This window comes from Sitophilus oryzae, unplaced genomic scaffold (genome assembly GCF_002938485.1).
Source record: "Sitophilus oryzae breed Bouriz unplaced genomic scaffold, Soryzae_2.0 scaffold_1625_pilon_pilon, whole genome shotgun sequence".
Classification (NCBI taxonomy): Eukaryota; Metazoa; Arthropoda; class Insecta; order Coleoptera; family Curculionidae; genus Sitophilus; species Sitophilus oryzae.
Window position 1 is genome coordinate 1,640,727 of NW_022146309.1, and position 23,135 is coordinate 1,663,861.

The window sequence follows — 23,135 nt, forward strand, 5'->3', positions numbered from 1 at the left end:
TGACGTAAATCACGGGGGTGTTACTTGTATGGGAAAACAGGCAACAGTCAAATTTAAACATGCCAGGACCAACGACAAAGAAAGCAACATCTGCCAGGCATTGGCTTTCTTTGTCACTCACATTGCTTAAATCATGATACCGCGGCCATTTTGTCAACAAAGAAGCTGGCCGGCTGTCCTGGCAAGTGATTTAAAACAATTTTGCTTTTTTACAATATTAAATTAACCATTTGGATGTATTTAATGCGATTATTCAGTTAACTGGTAAGTCAGAAATTACACACAAATACTTTATTCGTAAATACAACTAAGATGTAAACGTATTTTTGTATTTTTAGATTTCAACTTTTGCAAAGACCCGCCGATAGAACTTGCCTGGCAGCGTACCTGTTTAACTAAACGTATTATTTCCTGAAATAATATCAAAACACGTAAGTACCTCTATAATTTATGATGAAAAATGATTTTGATTATGTTTTATATTATTTAAATACTTTCTAACCTTAAATAATAGTAAGATCCTTGTTTATATCGCACAGCCCGTTCAAAACTGTATTGACTTCAAAAAATGTTTACAAAACAAACAATTATTAAAAAAACAATGTCCTTTTAATCTGATTTATACCTCAGAAGGATGCCAGTTAAATTTTTATTAAATCAACATTACATTATTTGGCCATTAATATGCAAAAAGGAGCATATTGCGTTAACTTAAATTTTCTTTTACTTCTCCTGACAATGTTCTCTATATTCTCTATTTTGAGTTAGTAAACTTTTGAACGGGATGTGCGATATATAAAATACATAATATATCCAAGGGCATGATCTGATAAAAGTATTTTTTGATGCATTTTTTGGTTGTTTATGCACATTGGCTTGGTTTATGTTTTATTCAGCTTATATTTATTTGGTATAACAGTTTTTTTTGCCTTTGGAATGGCATGCATTGAGGCTAGATAGTGTTTCATTAGACCATTAAAGAAATTTAAATTAGCATATATTTTTTGTGATGTTAGTGTGTTATCATGATACAGGTAGTTGTATCATAGTGCCTTATGCATGTTATTTACCTATTATATACTTATGTATTATCAGTAAATAGATGATAATATACTACTAAAATGTCTTTTTAATAGTATGTTTATCTGTCCAATTCACTAGTTATTTGCAAAATGTATTTTGAACTAATTTAAGTCATTAATTGATCATCTTTCTTTTTCAGGTTCCGGGATATTCTTTTTCATTGTTAAAAAATATATATATTTCAATATTATTGTAATATAAATCGCAGCTCTAAAAAATAAATGATATTGTTTACTAATGTGTAATTTATTTACTATGAATTTTCTCTGAAAATAATAAGTCTTTAATAATATCATTGATTTGCTGTGTAAAGTTAATAGATATATTTTTTAATACATTAAATTATATTAAAGTATTAAAAAATATGTTTATTAACTTTAAACAGTAAGTCAGTGATACTTATAAAAATATGTTTTTTTTAAATTTCCCCTCTTTTAAGCCCCGCCCCTCCAATTCCCATCAATTTAGCTAGTACTGCCAGGGGACACCAGGTGGCGTCTGTTTCCATTTTTTAACATGAAGTTAGCATTTCTTTAATGTACCTATTCTCTGACGTAAATTTTTATGACAAACTATGCCCTAGAACAATGTTTATATATCTTGCCATAGAACATATTATAGAAGTAAATGCCATAGAATTTTTGCCATAGATATGGAGGGTACCCTCCATGGAGGCTGAAAAGCCTGGTACAAAGAATACAAGGTATGATCGACAGCGGCTCCAATTTCGTTCAGTTCGCGCATAACACCTGGGACGTCATTAGGAAAATAATGAATAAATAAAAAATAAAGAAACTTCCTTTTATATAAAAACTACCTTGTAAAATACATTGTAGTTTTAACACGCCCATCCCTGACAAATTTATTGCAGTAGCCATAGATTATAAAGGAGTAGTTAACAGATGTTTTGACTAATTTATTTTCTATGGTTGTGAAAATTCTGACTTCTGACCTAACCTCGCTTTATGTTTTGTGTTGATGGTGTTGAGGTGTTCATGTAAACGTAAATATTTAAACGTTTTCTTGTACCATTCGCTATTATTACGATAATTACTGCGTCTACCAGTTGTCTATAGGTGAAAAATATAATACACTAATAATATGGCTGCGATAGAGGAAGAGAATTTTCCGAGAGGAGGGAAAGTATTTCGGAAAAGAGCTGCACGTGATGTTACAAACGTAATTATTCCTTATTGCTGTGATGTATATTTCAACAGTGTTAACTTTTAACAATTCTTTAGCTATTTAACACAGGCAAATCTCCAAAACAGAAAAAAATAAAAAAGAATGAACCAAAGCAAGCAGATGATGGATTAGTTCAGCCTTCATTAAACATTAGAGGCTCATTGACTTATAATGTAAGTATTATAGGTATATTCTATTTAGTATAATATATGACTGTTGTCTTGTCTGCCTTTTTAATTCATAAGTATAGTCTGTCCAACAAGAGGATACATGACAGTGACAGTTGTGTTGAAATCTTTAAATACTGGCAAGTAAGCGCCATTGAAAAACAAAGAAGAGTACGGGTCAAATCAATGACTAAAGGATACAAGAACAAATAGCAACCCAAACCAAAATGTGACCATTCTTCCTAACAGTACCGTGGCACATATTTTTCTTAACATAGCCGATTGAAGCGATATTTATATTTTTGGTAAATATTTTCACTACGCCTCTGGTGTGTCCTGTGGTATCATACTAATTAATTACGAAAAAAATGTATTAAAATGTTAACAAAAGGTACAAAACTAGTATCGACGTATAGCACATATCAAGTACATATAATATTAGAAAAATAATTATCGAATTCAATAAAAAAACGCTAAAAAGGCGTAGTGGACTGTTTATTTCCCTATAAAACGTAACTCCTGGAACTTTCTTATCATTGCGCTTTTTACACTTGAAAGCTGAACAAATTACCGTTGTAATAAAGTTTATACAAAGTTCACTACACACAACCAACTATTAAAAATCGCTAAAATTGTCGCTGATGAACAGCTGATGATTCATTCGTATTCATATTACCATTTCTGTATTTCTGTATATTATGATTACAGTTGAGGGTTGGAACCTTTGGTGTTACACAGCAAAATAAAAAACACTAAATCACCACAATACACCAAAACGCTTTTACTTTTACACTGGACGCGCGTTTCACTAACCATGAGTTTATAATCATCTGCTGATGATGCTAACATGGTTAGCGAAACGCGCGTCCAGTGTAAAAGTAAAAGTGTTTTGGTGTATTGTGGTGATTCGTTATGTCCATAAAAATGGCGTCTAAAGGTCACAAATTTTGCTGCAGCCTGTATATGGCCATTACATGTCCTTGTATTCTTTAGTCATTGGGTCAAATAATAACGTCTATGGCTTGACCTCGCTAAAATTCTCATCAATTCTATAAAATAATATATTATGCATATTACCATTTCTGTATATCATTATTGTATATTGTATTTTTGTGAATATTTGTGAATGGTCATTTCCCAGCCGTCTTTGACGGGTTTTTTTCCAATAGTATGGTATAACTAAATTGAACAACTTTATACTAAACAAAAATTATGATATTTAAGTTTCAATAATAATTGTTAATAAGCATTATAGCAACTGCAAAAGAGAAGTGAAGTAAGAACAATAAGAATGTAGAATGAGTGAGAGGGGGATTAATCACTGCGACCTTAAAGATCTATTGTGTCCCCCTTCCTTGAGTTATAACTCGTCATACAGTCTATAATCCATCATACATTTTCCAGTTGTAGGGGGGACAGGGTATGTCCCATCCTACTCTGACAACAGATGTTCTTCCTCCGAGGGTATACACCCTTCTACGGTTGGAGTTTGGCCTCCGTGCCCTTCACAATCGAGAAGCTTGTTTCCGGCAGAGGTACCCGTGAGGTGGAGTCTGGAGGATCAGTCTCCATTTTTTCCACCTCTTTAACTTGGTCTCTCCTTAGACCTGATACCGGGGATGTCCCGTATCTATAATAGAGGATATATCCCTCTTTCTCTATTGCCTCGTTGGATTTGAGGTCAATTCCTATTATGAGAGCCTGACCATGACCATCCTCCCTCGAGTTGACTACTCACCAACTTGATTGTCCTACGTTGGAGTTCTGAGCCTGGATAAGGCTCAGCAGGTAGGTGGTGCCTTTTCCCTTGTTCCTCGGCAGAAAGACAGTGATGGTCGCCCCTTTTGGGATGTTTTCTCCCTTCACTGCAACCAGTCCCGGCCCTTGCTAATTTTTAAGTTTAGGTGCGATTTCCACCAACCAATCCGCCGATTCTTGAGATACACAATCTATGAGGATCATGCCCACCCGAAAGTGTATCCCCGCAAAACGCAGCTAATCCACATTTTGTAGATCGTTGTGTTGCGATCCGGTCGCCACTACTTCGTCCAATATCGCCTCTTCTAGAGCCGTTTGATGATCGGTGGTCAGTGCTCTTGATAATCCTTTGGTAGCCTCGCTATTAAGAACAATAAGAAATAACATTACTACTTATTTACAAGAGTGATTTCGACCGCTAGAAAGTAACAAAAAACTTTCCCGCGTAACAAAAAATTATTTTTTAATTATTGCTTGAGTTGGGGTTATTGTTGTAATGGGGTTTTAAATGCCTATTAGCTACTAGTAAATTTAAGTATACAGGGTCGGTCATAAAGTTGTGCCGCATCAATCTTTATTTTTTTAAAAAATGAAACCCCCTGTATATTATTGCATATTTCAATTCTTCCTTCAATTTTAAGCAATAATCATAATACACAATGTACAGGGTGGGTCAAATTCGACGCTTTTAAATGGAAACACCCTTTTCTATAGGAGATAAACAAAAACTAATATCGGTGTCTGGAGCTCAATTTTTGTCAAAAACATGATGGTGAAAACCGCACATCAATATCTGTTACCGTTTCGGAGTTACGGGGTGTTTTTCAAAAATATGCATTTTTAACAAATCGCTGTAACATTTTTGCTATGAAAAATTTTATATTTTTATGAAAACATTTCCAAAGCACCTTTTTACGTAGAATTTAATGGTTTAAGAATAATTTTTTTATAAATAATTATTTAAAAATTATTAACAGAAAATTTAATTTTTTATATGGGACACCCTGTATATTTTTAATTTATTGAAAGGAATTTAAAATTACCTTTCCAAAAATATAACACTCTTGATATTTTGCTCGATTCCTCTTCGAGATATAGAGTATATAAAAATTCGCCCGCTTTAAATAAGTAGGCTTTGAACGGCATCGGCTGTAATGCAAAAAAAAATGTGAGCTGTGAGCATCAATTAAAACGAAAATAATATTTGCTATGAGAGATGCAGAATTTTATAACAATTTGAAATATATTTAACCAACATCAACACATTTAAACTATATCTAATAACAGTTCTAATAACAGTAAAAATAAATAGCAAACCAAGACATGAGATTTTGCTACAGGTGTTCGACAAATCGACCGTCTTATGTTATGGACAGACGGGGCAGTTTTTGAACATTTCTCGCGGAATTCATTAGCTCAGTGGGGGTGAAAAATACCTTCTCATAACTGCTAAGTATTTCTAATTCTTTTCTAGATTATACGGAAGAATAAGGAACCTGTATTCTTCCGCAAATATATCCATAGGATTAGAACCATGGGCACTAAGTCAGGCGGCCTCGACGGCTAACGGCTGGGATCTTGGTTAGCTATTCAATTATTCTTGAAATTGGCTGCAAAAATTTGCTGATAACTTCAGCGTTCGGAGGCGGCTGCGTCGTCTTGCTGGAAAAATATGTTTTCGAGTTCCATTAAGGGCATATCATCAATAAGGGGTCCAAAGCCTACTAGTTAAAAGTGGCGAACTTTTAAAAATTCTGTATTTCGAAGGGGATTATAACAAAATATTAAGTGTGCTATATTTTTGGAAAGGTAATTTTAAATTCTTTTCAGTTAATTAAAAATATAGAGGGTGTCCCAAATAAAAAATCAATTTTTTTGTTGATAACTCTTAAATTATTAATTTAAAAAAAAATATACTTAAACCATTAAATTCTACGTAAAAAGGTGCTTTGGAAATGTTTTCATAGAAATACAAAATTTTCCATAGAAAAAAAGTTACAGCGATTTGTTAAAAATGCACATTTTTGAAAAACACCCCGTAACTTCGAAACGGTAACAGATATTGATGTGCGGTTTTCACCATCATGTTTTTGATGAAAATTGAGCTCCAGACACAGATATTAGTTTTCGTCTATCTCCTATCACCTATACAAAAGGGTGTTTCTATTTAAAAGCGTCGAAAATTTGACCCACCCTGTACATAAATAAATTGAAGAATCGAAATGTTAAACGAAAATTTTGTAATTTCCAGACTTGATATAATCATTTTATACATCTATAAATACTTACTTGAAAATTAATGTTGAATATTATTAAGTATCACAATTTCGGCAGAATGGTATCGTTAAATGAAACTGAACATATCGAAATTAATTAAATAAAATTGTTTCAGTGATGTTTTCAAAAGTCAATAACTCGGAAACGGTTGGTTCGAGGAACATTGTGTGTATCTCGATTTTTGCTTGGAATTGAAGGAAGAACGGAAATATGCAATTTATCTTTTATGTGGCCACGACTTTATGACCGACCCTGTATACTTAAATTTATTACTCGCTAATAGATATAATCCTATAACTTTCGTATTTAACTTTTGGCGGTACCTCCTATATTTTACGTAATAATCGACCGTTTCCATACATAACAGCGACCCTGTAGATTGTTTTTTTTTTATTATAGAAAATTCAAAGTGGAATGGTTATAATAGGATGCATAAGAAACATAAAGAATTTCTCTTTAGAAGTGGAATTACCTGGTTTGTGCTTTGCTACTATAAATATTACTGAAATATCCGATCCATTTACCAAACACTTAAATAAATTATTAGAAGACGATGATCCTGAAGTAAGTATTGACTTTGCTGATGTTAATAGTTTTCATTATTTGCATGTAATTGATTCCTTAAGGTGGCTACACACATTACTGCAAGCTTGACAAGCATGCATGAACAATATTTTTGTACAAGCAAACTGTAGCGTCTGTAGGGAAAATTTGCGCAAGCATTTTGATTGTGCAAGCCGCTTGATGATTGATTGAATATGAATCATGCAAGTTTGGGCAAGCCATGCTTGCTTAAGCAAAACGGTACGTGTGTACCACATGTATTCAGCTTGTACAAACAATTAGTTCAGTCCGTGATCGTAAATGACCTGTACGTCGCGTCGCCATCATGTCTAGCGATCTGAAAAGGAGCAATGGAGGATTATTGGAAGATTTTATTTGCGCATCCGAAAATCAGCCGTGTCTTTGGCGAATTAAATCACCAGAATATCATAATAGGGTGAAGAAGGATGCAGCATACAAAATTTTACTTAATAAGTATAGATTAATTGACAGCCAAGCTGATAAGGATGCCATTATTAAAAAGATAAATGCCTTTAGGCACAAAATATCTAGCTACGCAACAGAAAAATACTCGAAATGAAAAGCTAAAATTGTACAAATAAAATACTAGATGGCGCGACAATATCATAATCAGAATATAATTGGAAGTTTTGAACTTTCGGTTTTGGCTTGACAACACGTCGACGGCCTTGAAGCTCGGCTAAATATGCACAGTTGCCAGATTCAAAAAGACTTTAATTGGCATCCCATTCTTTTTCTGGTGTATAATAGTTTCTTTGGTTTCTTTCTATTCTTCTTTTCTTGTCAGACACACTTATATCTGTTCGAATAATATTAATTATTCGTTTGGCTTTTACAATAGTTTTAAGTATATTATTACAAAACATATACTCACAAAATACATTTTTAATATACACTACCTTATATTGTTAACTAAGAAAATACCGTTAATTACCTTAGTTAGGTTAGTAATGAAATATATGTTTAATAATAATGAAAATAATTTATTAAAATGCAGTACAAAAAATGTTAATTGGATAAAAAAAATACTATAATAACAAATTTCTTCTGTTTGCCACGTTATTTATATAGACCTAGGTAGATTTTAAAAAGTGACACAGGTACAATTAATAATATCATAATCGGCATAAAAGTTGCTGTCACGACATCGTACAATAAATTAAAATTCGTAAAATAAATTAAAATTGTTAATTAAAAAAATCTTTATAAAGAAACGCAAGTATACCAAATTTGGACCCAATCGAAATCCAGGAAATGATATCATAATATTGTACCATATTATGGTACCACTCGATATGCTTCAAGGTACCATAATATTGCAATGTCACCGAAGATCCGTATTATACCAAGTTTAAGCCCAATCGAACGCCAGGAAATGGTATCTTAATATGGTACTACATTATGGTACCTCTTGATATGCTTCATGGTACCATAATATTGCAATATCATCAAACATACGCAAGTATATATCAAATACTCAATGGGCGTGATCGAACGGCAGGAAGTGGTATCATAATGTAGTACTATAGAAGGTAGCACTTTATATGCTCCACGGTACCATAATATTACAATGTCACCGAAGATACGTAATATACCAAGTTTAAGCCCAATCGAACGCCATGTACATACGTAATATAGTACTATATTATGGTACCACTTGATATGGTTCATGGTATCATAATATTGCAGTGTCATCAAAAATACGAAATTATATGTCAAATATGAGCTCAATCGAACGTCAGGAAGTGGTATCATAATATGGTACTATAAAAGGTACCACTTTATATGCATCATAGCACCATCATATTACAATGTTACCGAATATACGTAGTATACCAAGTTTAAGCCCCATCGAATGCCATGTATGTAGTATGGTACCATGTATATTATGGTACCACTTGATATGCATCATGGTACCATAATATTGCAATGTCATCAAAAATACGCAAGTATATATCAAATATGAGCCCAATCGAACATCAGGAAGTGGTAACATAATATGGTACGATAGAAGGTACCACTTTATATGCTCCATGGTACCATAAAATTACAATGTCACCGAAGATACGTAGTATACCAAGTTTAAGCCCTATCGACCGCCATGTATTTAATATGGTACTATATTATGGTATAGTACCACTTGATATGCTTCATGGCTTCATGGTACCATAATATTGCAATGTCATCAAAAATACGCAAGTATATATCAAATATGAGCCCAATCGAACATCAGAAAGTGTTATTATAATATGGTACTATAGAAGGTACCACTTTATATGCTCCATGGTACCATAATATTACAGTGTTACTAAAGATAAGTAGAATACCAAGTTTAAGCTCAATCGAACGCCATGTGTCGTAATATGGTACTATATTATGGTATACTATTTCCCATATAATTTTACATATATAAAATGACAGCGATATTCATTTCATAGCCATCATTAACGCCGTTTTTTCCCGATCATGCGATATAAAGTATGAACACAATTGAACGTCAGGAAGTGGTATCATAATAGTAGAACAATACTTATTATAATATTGTCGCCGAATTACAGTCAAAATTCAGGATTCAATTACAATCAAACGTCAGGAACTGATTGTAATTCAGCTCATAAGATTTAACTCCAACTAACATGGCAAGTTAAATACTTAAACGTTTGAAAAAGGCTTTAAAGGCCTGTCTCCTTTTGATACCTACAATTTTATACATGTAACGAGGCTTCTGTTGTGTAGCTAGATATTCTGTGCTTTAGGATTCCTTCTTCTTTTTCGCGGACTTCCTTCTTCTTTTTCTTCGGACTTCCTTCTTCTTTTTCGCGGCATAAACTGAAGCTTGTTCAAGCATCAAGCATGCATGTACCGTGTGGCGTCGAAGGTAAATTATGCATGGCTTGTACAGAAAGATTGTTCATGCATGTTTGTAAAGCTTGCAGTAGTGTGTGTAGCCACCTTTAGGCGGCTTTTTGTGCAAAATTTGTGATAGCAAAAAAAATACTAAATACTTTGAATTTTATCTGAAAACAAAAGTAAAAATAATATCCACTAAAATAAATAAAAATACTAAGTCTCAAATTAGGTAATTAACGGTATTTACCGTTTTTTTCTTTACCATCACAAGCGAAAAAAAATGAATACAAAAGCAACTTTCTTTAGTAACACTGGTATAAAAATTTCGTTATTTTAAAATTGTTTTGATTGTTTTATTGGTTAATTTTGAAGCGTAAAATGTAGTGGTTTGATGTAGTGATGGGAAAACTGATTAATTTCAATAACCGAGTACTCGAGTATCAAGCGATTGCAATAATCGAGTGATCACTCGTATTTAAAAATACGGTTTTTTGTCCGTCGCATGTTGTAAGTACTCGTTAACGCCAAGCGCCAAGCAGTAAGCTGCGTGCGCAGGGCACATATTCTTTCGGTACTGAACGGCAAGTAGTAAGCGGCTAGCGATTCGCTTGATCGCCTGATTTAGTTTTTAGTTTATTTCGAATCATTGTCGTTGTAGGTTGTAAAATTTTGTCTCTCAGATACGCAACGGATAAATATACCGGGTGCGTCTCAAAAGTGGATCACCCCTATAACTTTTTTATTTTTTCAGATAAAACAACGAGATTTGGTATGTTAGTATATGACATAAATTAGGATTGATTGACATATTCAATTGTTATCGGTCACTTCCGGTTTCACCGGAAATTTTGACATTTTCGCATATGGTTTATTTGAAATTGTAACATGCGGTTCATAACGACAATTTGACTCGAAGTACCAAGTGTGTGGTATCAAATTATTCGTAAAAAAATTCTTTTTCGAAATATGCTAATGATCCACCCTCGTTCCATTTGAAAAAAATTGAGATATGATTAAAAATACGATATGGGCATCTTTTAACCGGCCAGGGCAAGACACTAAAACATTAGACGATCAAATCTATTTTACCAAGGCTCCTTGATTAAAAATTAGTGTTTTTAACACAGCCATGGCACTCTAGATTGAAATTTAAAATACAATTTGTTTTTAAGCGAATATGTCAAAAGTTGACATATGATACGTCATTCTATTTAGAATGTCATTTTCTATCGAATAAAGTAAAAAAAATACCGAGGTTGCCATTTAAGAATCAAAAATTGTAGTCATTTCCGGTGAAACAGGAAGTGACAGAAAACAATTGAATATATCAATCAATCCTAATTTATGTCATATACTAACATACCAAATCTCATTTTTTATCTAAAAAAATAAAAAAGTAATAGGGGTGAGCCACTTTTGAGACGCACCCGGTATATACGGCGTCGTATAAATTTGCTACCTGCAATGTATGTAGAAAATTCGCTCGGCTTTTTATCGAGTAGGTCACATTAAAATCGGATTTCAATTTATTTCATTCTAGTATCGCTTGCGTTCGTCGCTTAGTACTCGCCACTTGCATCGCTCGTTCATAATCGAGCGATGTCGGTTATTTCAATAATCGAGTACTTGAGCGAATTTTCGCTCGAGTTGTCCCATCACTAGTTTGATGTAGGAAAGGAATAATTCAGATATCCAACATTAATTTTACATTTTCTTTTACATTTAGACTGGTATAATCCTTAACAAGATGTTTTCCATCGGTGAATACTTACCTGTAAAAATAATACATATTGAACCAAGTGAAAAAGGTGGTGCACATCTCAAAGGAACAATTAATCCCCGTGAGATATATTTTGAATACAATCACACCTCATTTAAAAAGGAAATGCTGGTATGGTGTTCTATTAGTTCACAAGCAGACCATGGTTATGAAATCAGTATGGGAGTAAAAAATACTAGAGCCTTTTTACCTTCAAAAAATATTGATGACAACTCTAAATATTGTAAGTATGTGTTAATGATATTAGGATCTAGCGAAATATTGTGATTAATGAGATATTCTAGTGTAATCTTAGTTCATAGTTTCAAAGGGCTTGTATATCTTATTCTCTAATAGGTATATATATATATATATATATATATATATATATATATATATATATATATATATATATATATATATATATATATATATATATATATATATATATATATATATATATATATATATATATATATATATATATATATATATATATATATATATATATATATATATATATATATATATATATATATAGTCTGTCCAACGAGAAGATCCTTGACAGTGATAGATGTGTCTGTCATTTTAATTTCAAAGTAGTTTATTTTATTTTACAAAGAAATAAGTTGGTACAACTGGAACGCATAGCAGGAAATTAATATATGTATTTAAAATTTGACTGACAAGTAACATCAAAATATTGTGAGAAAAACTGTATAAAACTGAAAAAATGTAATCGAGTTATCTTATTTAATAAAAAAAGGTATGTTTTAATACAAAACCACACCAATTTATTAATACATACTGACACCACATACCAAAAAAATATAAAAAAGAACTATTTCTTAGTTTCAAGCTTTATAAAACTTCCCGCATTTATGATTATATTTATCAATATAACTTATGTACAAATACAAATTTGTAATATTCCGCAGCAATAAATAAAACAACATCAATAAAACAAACTATTTTATTAATAATAACACTTACCAAATTTTATACCTCACAGGTTGATTAATTAACTTTAATCTTAATTTTTTTAAACCAGTACCTTTTGACATTATTTTTCTGCAGTACTAAAATCCATTATTTATCTATCGTATGATGTCGATATTTTACAGCTACTCCAGTTTTTAGTATGTGTTTAGTTTGATCCTTCTACCATATTCGAGATTCACTTATCTACGACGAGATGGTATACGAACTTTATTGGTGGCTGCTTTGGTGGCTGTATAAGACTTTCTGCCTGGGCAGCGAGTATTAACCATAAACTGTGCTCTGGGTTCTACAGTTAATTTTCACTCGATTTTTCTTCCGCTTGACTTCAAAAGACACAAAACACACGTAATAACACGAATCAAAATGCATCATCTTCCAAAACGAAGGGTATTTGACAGAAGTTGTCACAAAATTATAACCTTTAATTGGGCAAGACTTTGACAAGCGTCAAAAATCTAAAGGCGAGTTCATACGCATCGGCGTCCGTTTGTCGTTCATCGTTCCGTCAAACCAATAAAATTGAAATACGTCTGTCATTTTTTAAATAAACCAATAAAACTGGTTAAAAACAACAAGAGACGACGCATGACGGATTTATATTTAAACCCATCCATAGTTAACTTAAAAATTATTAGAAACTTTTTTTAGTAAAATAAATAGATTGGTATGGGACGTCATCTGCTTTTCTTCTGTCATCGTCTGTCGAAATCTTACCTGAGAAAAAAAACACAGTATAGTATATAAAAAGTAATACGATCTGTACAGGGGGTACAATAATGGATAAAGTCGGCTGTAACTTAGAGCCGTTTATGATGGTGCGAGAAAGTTAAACTTTTTTGCATTGTTGTGCCTAGATGGCGTTAATGGTGTTTAAATGATGTTTTTAAACTCTCCAAGTAATGCTGATTTTTTCAAGTACATCAAATGGCATGCCATGACTTATAAATGGAGCTCTCAATTCCCACAGTTATATTGAGGATGTTCTCCAAGAAATTGTCGTTCCAGTTGCTCCTTTCATTGGAAGTGTCGGTATTCCAGTAACGCGATTTTCGAGCGGTATTTATTTGTAACGTCGTGTCGCGCTCCATAACGAATCAGGAACCTGTTACTGAAGAACGACGACAAAATTATAAATTATTTATAATCGCTCTTGAAGTTAGCTCGAACCGTAGTAACCGCATAGCGACGTGTTTAGCTCCAGCCGTCGCGATATCGTCGGGCGCCAACAGTAGTAACTGGAACTGGTATGTACTTAGAGTCGCGCGTGTTCGCTCCAGCCGTCGCGCTCCTAGAGCCGTAGTTCCGCCTGTCGCGAACAGAAGTAACTTTTAACTGCTGTAACTGATCATCGACGCTCGACCTCGGCGGCGACGTATACTTCGCTCCAGCCGTCGCGCTCCTAGAATCGTAGTTCCGTCTGTAGCGAACGGAAGGAACTGGTCCCTGCTGTAACTGATTATCGACGCTCGACCTCGGCGGCGACGTACTTCGTTCCAGCAGTCGCTGAAGCGCTTCTAGGGTTCCGGTTTTGCCTGTCGCGATTTGGTCGGTTACTATTGCGTTGCTGCTCCCGTCGCTACGTTATTTTCGAAATAGCGATTTTTGGTATATACTAGGCATGGTATAAAATAGCGCTGTTTGAAAGGTGAAACGCAAAAGCAAATAAAATAAAATAAAAATATATTATTTGCTTTTATATTATTTTATACATATTATTTTATACATTTATATAAGTTTTTATTGACAAAAGCCAGTATATCTCGGACAGTTTTATAGAGGGTAATTCTCCGTCTCCAATATCAGTTGTATCTAAGTTTAATGCACGAATGGTTGTAACAGCTAGTAGAATTGTAAAAACCTGACAAAACTGGTTGAGAGTAGGTAGGTACTAATGCCAGAAATACTGCATAAGCTTTGGAAGTCGGAACCTCGGTTACAAAATCGCGGTATTTTGTCGAAGTATCGAGGTCGTTATTGTAACGCGACTCATGTGGAGCGATGCATGCTAATGCCAGGCCCCATGTTGGGCGGGCTAACGAGTTAGTAGTACGAATATTAACGAGTGCCTGGATGAGGTTGGACTACGAAGATTGGAATGGCCTCCTTGTAGTCCCGACCTTAGTCCAATCGAACATTTGTGTGATGAACTTTACGAGCTGTTCATCGTCGTCCTATTCCACCACAAACTTTACAAGAGCTATGGCTAGCATTAACGGAGATAGATAATGCTAGCCTTAGTTCTTGTAAATGGTTTTCTTGATCTATAGCTTCATATTCATCAAGCTATAGATCAACAATAAATATCCTTATTCATTCGATACGACGAAGACCTCGAGCTGTTATTATTGCGAGAGGTGGACATACACGCTATTAAAATTATAAAATTATTGTTTTTGTCAATAAAAGAATCTCTGAAATCAATACTTTACTTAAAAATGTGTAGCTCATAAAGGAATAGAGATAATGGGATAATTCAAAAAATGAAATGTTAGGAATACATCTAAGATTACAGGAAAGTGTTTTTTATCCAAAATTCCCGTCTCATTTTTTTCATAGGGTGTTTTGAATTTATTGCAAAAAACAACGTTTTGATTTACGCCGGTATAAACCCGCATAACCAAAGAAAATAAGCAAATAATGAATAAAAGTTTCTTATTTTCTAAATGAAACTTTCTAATTTGTATCTTTCTTCTACGAAGCTTCCCACCACCTTTTTTACCTTTTACTGCCAAGCAACCTACCCTACCCTCAAATTGATTAAGTCAAAATCTGTAGTTTTGCCTGCACCTAAATCTTATAATTAGTACACGTTAACGTGCACCTAGACACTGCGTAAATCTGAAAGCTATCTTTTTTTCTAAATGTAATCTTTATTTTTTTTTAGTAATAGGGAAACCACTATGGTGTGTTGTGCATAAATGTGAGTTCACTCCTTCGTCATCCATTTTAAGATTGAGTTCCAAAGATGAACATATGGAAAATAGAACTACTGAAGTTGATAATTTACATGACCTAATTCCTGGATCAAAAGTAGAACTATTCGTTGAAAAGGTAATACATAAATATATACAATAATATAACTATGATAGTTTAAATTAGCCAATATTATTTGAAAATTGTTTGAAATGGGTACAAGATAAAATATTAAAAAAAAAATACTTCAAACTTTGGTCACAAAAATAGAACCATTTTAAAAATAAGCACTAAATAATACAATAATTCTTAATTGAAAAACGCCTACTTAAGAACTCAGCCCATTAATTAATTATTTTACTTCTTTATAATTATTATGGCTCTATTTTATTTATCTTTTTTTTTAGATACATAGTGATGGCCAAACAAACTTCCAATAAATTCGAATTTTCCATTATTATGGAAAAATGCTTATAAATCAATACAGCATATACAACAATAACAAAAATAATTTTGACATGTCATGTGACATCTGTCATAGCAGAAAAATTATAGAAAGCTACCTTTTAAATATCTTAAAAATATAAAAATGCAATTAGATAAGATCTATAGATACTATACGATCAAAAAAAAAACAGAAATGAAGATCGCTGTTACTTTATATGTAAAATTATGCAGGGAATGCCCAAGGACTGTATATATTCTAAAGGACTGTTCGATCGCGTGAAATCGCCGCTGTCGTAGTCGCCGTGGAATGCTACGTCACGCGCTGACCAGCGCTCCACAGTGCGGCGGATGGTTATTCTAGCGGGGCAAAATCTCAAGAGCAATGTTTGGGACTTAAAATCTAAGAACGTAGCAAATGGTCTAATATATAGCAACTATATGGTTAAATTTATTTATTTATTAACAACTTAATTTATTAATAAATAAATACAAGATAATAAAACTATGATATTATTCATACATGACACACAAAAACCGTATTGTAAACTATTGCCAAATATATAAAATTATGATATCAAAAAACTCTTTAGCAGTTTTTTTTTTAATTAATTTGTAATCTTGTGACACCCTCTATAATTTATTTTAAAAAAATATGTTTTATTTTGAAAATAATAAATAAGATAGATATTTTAATTTTAACACTCGGTAATTGTAAATTTATATATAGTAAGTATCTAAGACAATTTTTTAAACTCAGTGCCTTTTGATGGAGTTGTTTTGTTTTTATACTATCCGATTGAAATGAATCTTTTTGGGCATTCACCTGTTAAGCTTGAACTCCCTGTGACTGGGACTACCTGTGTTGGTAACTATTGGTAACTCAAAAGATCTACATCATTCAATATATCGATATTTGAAAAAAAAGTGAAAGTTTGATATCTGCAGAACAAAAGCACGAAGGATTTTAACAAATAATATACGTACAGTAGAAAAGTACATACCTTTGGCAATCTTCAACATAATTTGGCTTTCTAATAAAATGTATAAGCACTTGTATAAATATTTTATTTTCGTATGATCTCTGCCTTGCTGAGCAGAAAACGACCAAATTTGGTTGATAAAAATGTATCGAAATACGAAGAACATTCATTTTTGTATCAATTGGAATGTCTACTATTTATTCTTATCAGTACACATTTTTTGGCTTATTTCTAACCAAACGCTTTTGTCCCGCTAAATTTATCTTCCAACGCACTGTGCGCTCGTCCGTCAAATGCAAAAATAACTGTCACTGTCTAAAATCTTTAGCGCCAACTTCAACTCGGTCAGTAGATGACGTAAAAAAACTGACAGTGCAGGAAGATAGGAATCGAACTATCCTTATCTCTATATAGTATCCTTGGGAATGCCATCAATTGTCATTTCAAAGCAAGCCAACTCAACGCCGTTTTTTTCGATCATACGGTATATATCGTAAAGATATCAAGAAAAATTGTTTACTGTAGATCCCTCTTCTCAAATAGATAGGTAGTACTTTTGTACTTTTATCAATTACCAATTTTTCGGAAAATTAAGGGAAAAAAAGTAGTAAAAATAACTCATAATACAATAATTTTACTATTTCACAATAAATTGTAAAAACGGAAATTTATTTTAATTACGAGCAACTTTTCTTTATAAAACTTTCAATATTCTTTTATATAATCCCATGTTTTATTTCTTTTAAAGGTGTGCTTTTGAATTACTTTCATGACAGTTGAAACGTTTTTGTTATTAGGCAAGCGGAATTGATTTCTCACTTTTTCCCAAAATCCCATTAATTAAAAAAAATCATTTGTTGTGAATTTTTTGGTTGTCGTTTTATGTAACATTTTCTTTCTTAAATTTTCAGGTTACCTCTCATGGTATTCAAGGAAAATTTTGTGATCAATTTAATGGATATATTAATAATAGTTACATCAACAATCTTAAGAAAAGTATAACTGATTATCGTGAGGGACAACTATTACAATGTTATATTTTATACATTGAACCCGTTACTAATATAGCTCATTTATCATTATGTAATTTCAAGACTGCAGAACAGCCAAAAGATCTTAATGTTGGCGATTTATTAACCGGAGAAGTAAGAATTATTTTATTACATTCTTGTGTATTAAGTAGATAAATTGTTGGTCTCTCTAGTTGACCTTCTTTCTTGAGTTACAGCTCATCATACAGTCCCAGGGCTTTGACAAAAACCAGTAACAGAGACGGTTTTCCCCTGTAGTTGCTAGGTTCGCTCTACGATATCAGTCGTACCAAAGTTTCTGGTACGAATTGTTGTCGTCTCGGCGCAGTCAGTGATGAGATATTCTGGTGTTTTTCCATTTTTCCCACAGAATCTGCATTCGCCGTTGTTTCTTAGCGTCTGTGGTATTCATTGAGGATACAGTGTCCTATTAAAACTCCGTGACAATCCGAAGATTGCTCTTACTTAATCAAGAAAAATCTTTGATTTTTCTAGGTCGTCAACCCTGAGGAACTTCTGCGAATGTCTTAGACCGTTGGAAGATTCCCATTCCAGGTTATGGATGGAGTTCGTTAGGTGGTTTTCACTTGGGAAGCAGAACGGTTCTGGTCCAGTTAGTGGAGTGTTCGCTCTTTTTCTAGCTAGATCATTTGTTTTCTCATTTCCTACTATCCCTTGGTGGGCTGGTATCCAGTGTAGGAGGACTTTGTTTCCTTTGCCTAATTTGTTCAGCTTCTCTAGACATTCTTTAACCACCTTTTCTTCGAATTGATTGATAATGAGTTAATCGCTTTTAACGCTGCTTGACTATCAGATAAGATGGCTATTTCTTGTTTCCCATAGTTTCCATCTAAGATAAGTTGTACGCTTCTTTCGATAGCGTAGATTTCTGCCTGTATGATGCTGGGGTAGGTGTCCATTGGTTCGGAGTATTTAGTTCTCGACACAAATACTCTTATCCATGTTCCTGCTTTGGTTTTGGAAGCATCAGTATACCAAGTTATGGTATGGTCTTTTAACTATGTATGATGCTGGGGTAGGTGTCCATTGGTTCGGAGTATTTAGTTCTCGACACAAATACTCTTATCCATGTTCCTGCTTTGGTTTTGGAAGCATCAGTATACCAAGTTATGGTATGGTCTTTTAACTGTTGACCAAACGTTTCTCTCTTCTGATTATTTTTATTGCTCAATACTACATTGAGGTGTAGTCAAGTTAGTTGAGGTGTAGTCAAGGAGAGATGTAGTTGTAGTTACTTGAGGTGTAGTCAAGGTGTCTCAAAGTTGTACATTCTTGGTATCACGTCATCCACAAGGAGTTGGAGGAGTGGTATTTCCTTTTTGAAGGTGTTCGAAGCAGAAGTTGACTATTGAATGGTCAATGACCATTCTAATTATTGTCCCATTGGCATATCTACCGATGATAATGTGCAGTTATGTTAGGTCTAGAATGGCCTCCATTGCTACAGTTGGTCAGGTTCTTATGGCCTCTGTGATGCAGATGCATGCCACTCTCTGGACTTTGCACAGGTCTAGCCTTGCTGTACGTTATTCTAGTTGTGCGTACCAAGCAACTGCTCCATAGGTAATCATGGGTCTTATTATTATGCTATACAGGGTGGCGCCTCTCATACGACGCGGAGGCTTCAAGGAGAACGGTAGTTTATATCGAAATGAAACTTTGGCAGCATATGTAGGTTAATTGAAAGCATTTTATAAAAATATAGATATACAGCATGTGCATATATATATGCACCTCATTCGCCTTGGTTGATTATACGAAAACGGAAAGATGTAGAAACAAAATATTTTATGGGTATATGTGGGGAGGCAATGTGCACAATTTAAAATTATTTCGAAATATACAGGGTGTCTCAGAACTAAGATCCATACCAAAGTTATATTTTTTCTTATGGAACACCCGGTATTTTATTTCATTTTTGGATTCTTGGGCCCAAAAAAAGGCATTTATTATAGGGGTTAAATATGTTTAAATTCTTTGGTTTTTGAGATATTTAAAGATATTTAAATATGCATGCTACAAGATAATGGATTATTAACACCCTGTAGATTACTTTTCTCAGAATTAATTCTTGTGCTGAGTTTAAAGGTAAAGAAATAAACTTTACTGAAAAATATTATTGCTTGTTTAAATTTATACAGGGGTACCAAAAATTGGTGATCTATTTTAAGGATTTATTTTACATAAGAAACTTTATTTCACATGCAACGCCCTGTATTTTTTTTAAATAAATCAAAGCAGATTCAAATGCTCTTTCAAACTATATTAGGGTTTCCTATACCAATCTATCTCATATTTTGAATAAAAAGCGATTTTTAAATAAAATGGCAATCAAGATGGCTGGTATCGCCATGTCAATTTTCTAGTGACAGTTAGTAACTATTTTCAAAATCGACATTAGTTTATAGACTTTATTCAAATCTACACCAGTTTACTTTTATTTAATTGACCTACAATAGTTTAATAAATAATATTTATTAATATGTATTTATTATTCTATCAAGAAATCGAAGAAGTAGTTCTTTGTTTTATTTTACAATAACTTGTAGATATATGATTTTTTTTAAAAATTGTGCACATTGCCTCCCCACATATACCCATAAAATATTTTGTTTCTACATCTTTCCGTTTTCGTATAATCAACCGAGGCGAATGAGGTGCGCCACCCTGTATATAGAGTTATGCAGGGTGTCGCCAAAAAAAGTTACACATCAAAGTTGTGTTTTTTGTAATGGAACACCCTATATATTAACTGATTTTCGGATTCTAAGAAAAAAATTAAGCTGAGTTTGATTAAAAAGCATATACCTAAAATGTAAGGATTTTGACATATTTCACGTTTTGTGAAAATGAAGAGTAAATTTTAAATTTTTTAATAGCTACCTAAATTTTAGTTAACCTTGTATAGCCTGATATTTAATTACAGTAACCATTGTATGTTGGGAATTTATATATCTTCGAAATATTATTAAGGTTGCCTACACCTCAGACAGATTTTCCTAGATATTTTTATTTTTTATGATTTTGCGTCAGTAGATCTTTATTATTTGAAAAAATCTATGTGATTATGATATACCTTTTGTTAATTTAACAAAAATTTAAGGATGTAGAGTAAAATATTCAACGGTAATAAAAAGATACACGGTTAAAACATATTTTAATTATTACAGAATTAAAACTAGATATAAACCTATATTTATGAGACAAAAATTAGCTAGATAAAATCAAATGCTCAAAATGCTTCCTTCCCTGTTAACTGCATAAAATGATTTTCTTTTAAAAAGATCTTTTCATTTTAAAAAGCATGTGTGGAGTTCTGCTTCGAAAAGCACCTACAATTATTTCTCTCATGATGTCGTCAATAGTTGGTCCAGTTTTTTAAACACTGTCTTTACCATATCCCCATAGAAAAGCCCAAACTAGATAAAATCAGGACCATTTTAGTATTCTATTGTAACAGTCTTTTTTTCTAGAGAGCTATTACTAACGCCTAACAGTCGGTCTTTTTGTTCTCGGGCGCCACCCCCAAAGTTTAAAGTGTTTGAGAGACCACCTCGGCCAATACGGGTAGCTTTTCTACAGTGGAGAATCCAGAGAAATGGGGTAAAAGCCAGTTAAAGTCGAATATATTCCATAACGAGGTTTATTTAAATAAATTAATTATGAATCCAATATCTTCAAATAAATAAAATATGAAGAAAATACTAAAACATGAAATATCGCAAAATCTAACACAGAGAAATTAAGTCAGTTAATTACAATAGCAAATAATTAAGTAATTAATTATGAATTCCGTATCTTCAAATAAATAAAATATGAAGAAAATACTAAAACATGAAATATCGCAAAATCTAACACAGAGAAATTAAATCAGTTAATTACAATAGCAAATAATTAAGTTCATATGATTTAAATTCAAACCTGTAAAGAAATATTATAATAGAAAACTACTAGCAATACATATTCACATGCATCTTTAAATAAATCAAATATAAATCCAATATTATTATTATGGTAAAATAAAAGAGGAACCTTAATTAACTCCTCCTCCGTAAAGGAATTTTATACCATAAAAATAAAATAAAAAAACTCTACTGTGCTGAAACTAAAATTTCTGATTACTAGAACTCTGATGTGGTATCTGGCGGTTACAAAAAAAAAGAAAGAATGTGATTACCTTTTTTTTTATAAGTAGTAAATCGGCGTCGGATCAAACGAAACGGTCTGGTTTTCTGAATCGCCTACAGCCGCCCGGAATCCGGTCACACTACTTATTCACGGTCAGGTATAAAGAAAACTTAAGAAAATCGCTCTCAGATCAAAACGAAACGGTCTGGTTGGCTATTCACGGTCAGATATAAAAAAACTGAAACGCCCGGTTTTTAACTATCTATACTCATAAATCAGAAATACGGTTTAGACTTATTTTAAATCAAATCTCTGCGACCACGATTTATACTTATTTAAAATCAAAAACGCAGATACGGTACTTTTACTTTAAAACTCAAGAATTCGGTTTTTTACAGCAGCGCTGATTAAAAAAAACGGATCAGAATCGACTTAAACTCACGAGGTTTACTTAGAAAAGATCACCGGTACTTAGTCTCAACAGGAAGGCCCCGTTTTCGCGCTCCCGTCGCTTAAACAATCTTTCCCGTCGGGAACCACGAAATGAACCGAACCACGTTCGGTTACCATCGTCCTACGACCCATCAAGATTCCTTACAGTAAAAAAAAACGGTTTTTACCCGTCGATTCTACAAAAAAACCATTTGCTGTTTGTACCAAAAAAAAACTTCAACGTATCCATGCAAATCGACGAAATATTTAACACAATTTTATCAGCAAATAATAAAGTTATGTCCCAAGGCAGGATCGAACCCTAGCTCCTCTGTGTACCAGCGAAGTACTTTCGCTCCGATACAACTTTTGTCGACAAGAGTTGGTCAAGTTTTGTTATTTTTTGATACTGTTACATATCCGCATAAAAAACTCAGACTAGATAAAATCAGGAGCATTTAAGTGATGCCCCCCAGATGAGAATAGAATCATATAAATTCTCTCTGATGTAGGATAA

At 33.0% G+C, this 23,135-nt stretch overlaps 1 protein-coding gene across 1 annotated transcript in view; it reads left to right on the forward strand.

The window, feature by feature from the left end:
- Positions 1–2,030: 2,030 nt before the first annotated feature.
- The window catches only part of LOC115880488 (protein RRP5 homolog), a 46,330-nt gene continuing 25,225 nt past the window's right edge, over positions 2,031–23,135 (forward strand). Inside the window, exons 1-6 of the mRNA XM_030897695.1 lie at positions 2,031–2,262; positions 2,325–2,441; positions 6,870–7,034; positions 11,632–11,908; positions 15,551–15,717; positions 17,918–18,151. Coding sequence (XP_030753555.1) covers positions 2,185–2,262; positions 2,325–2,441; positions 6,870–7,034; positions 11,632–11,908; positions 15,551–15,717; positions 17,918–18,151 — 1,038 coding nt within the window. The 5' untranslated portion in view covers positions 2,031–2,184. The remainder of the gene's footprint in view (positions 2,263–2,324; positions 2,442–6,869; positions 7,035–11,631; positions 11,909–15,550; positions 15,718–17,917; positions 18,152–23,135) is intronic.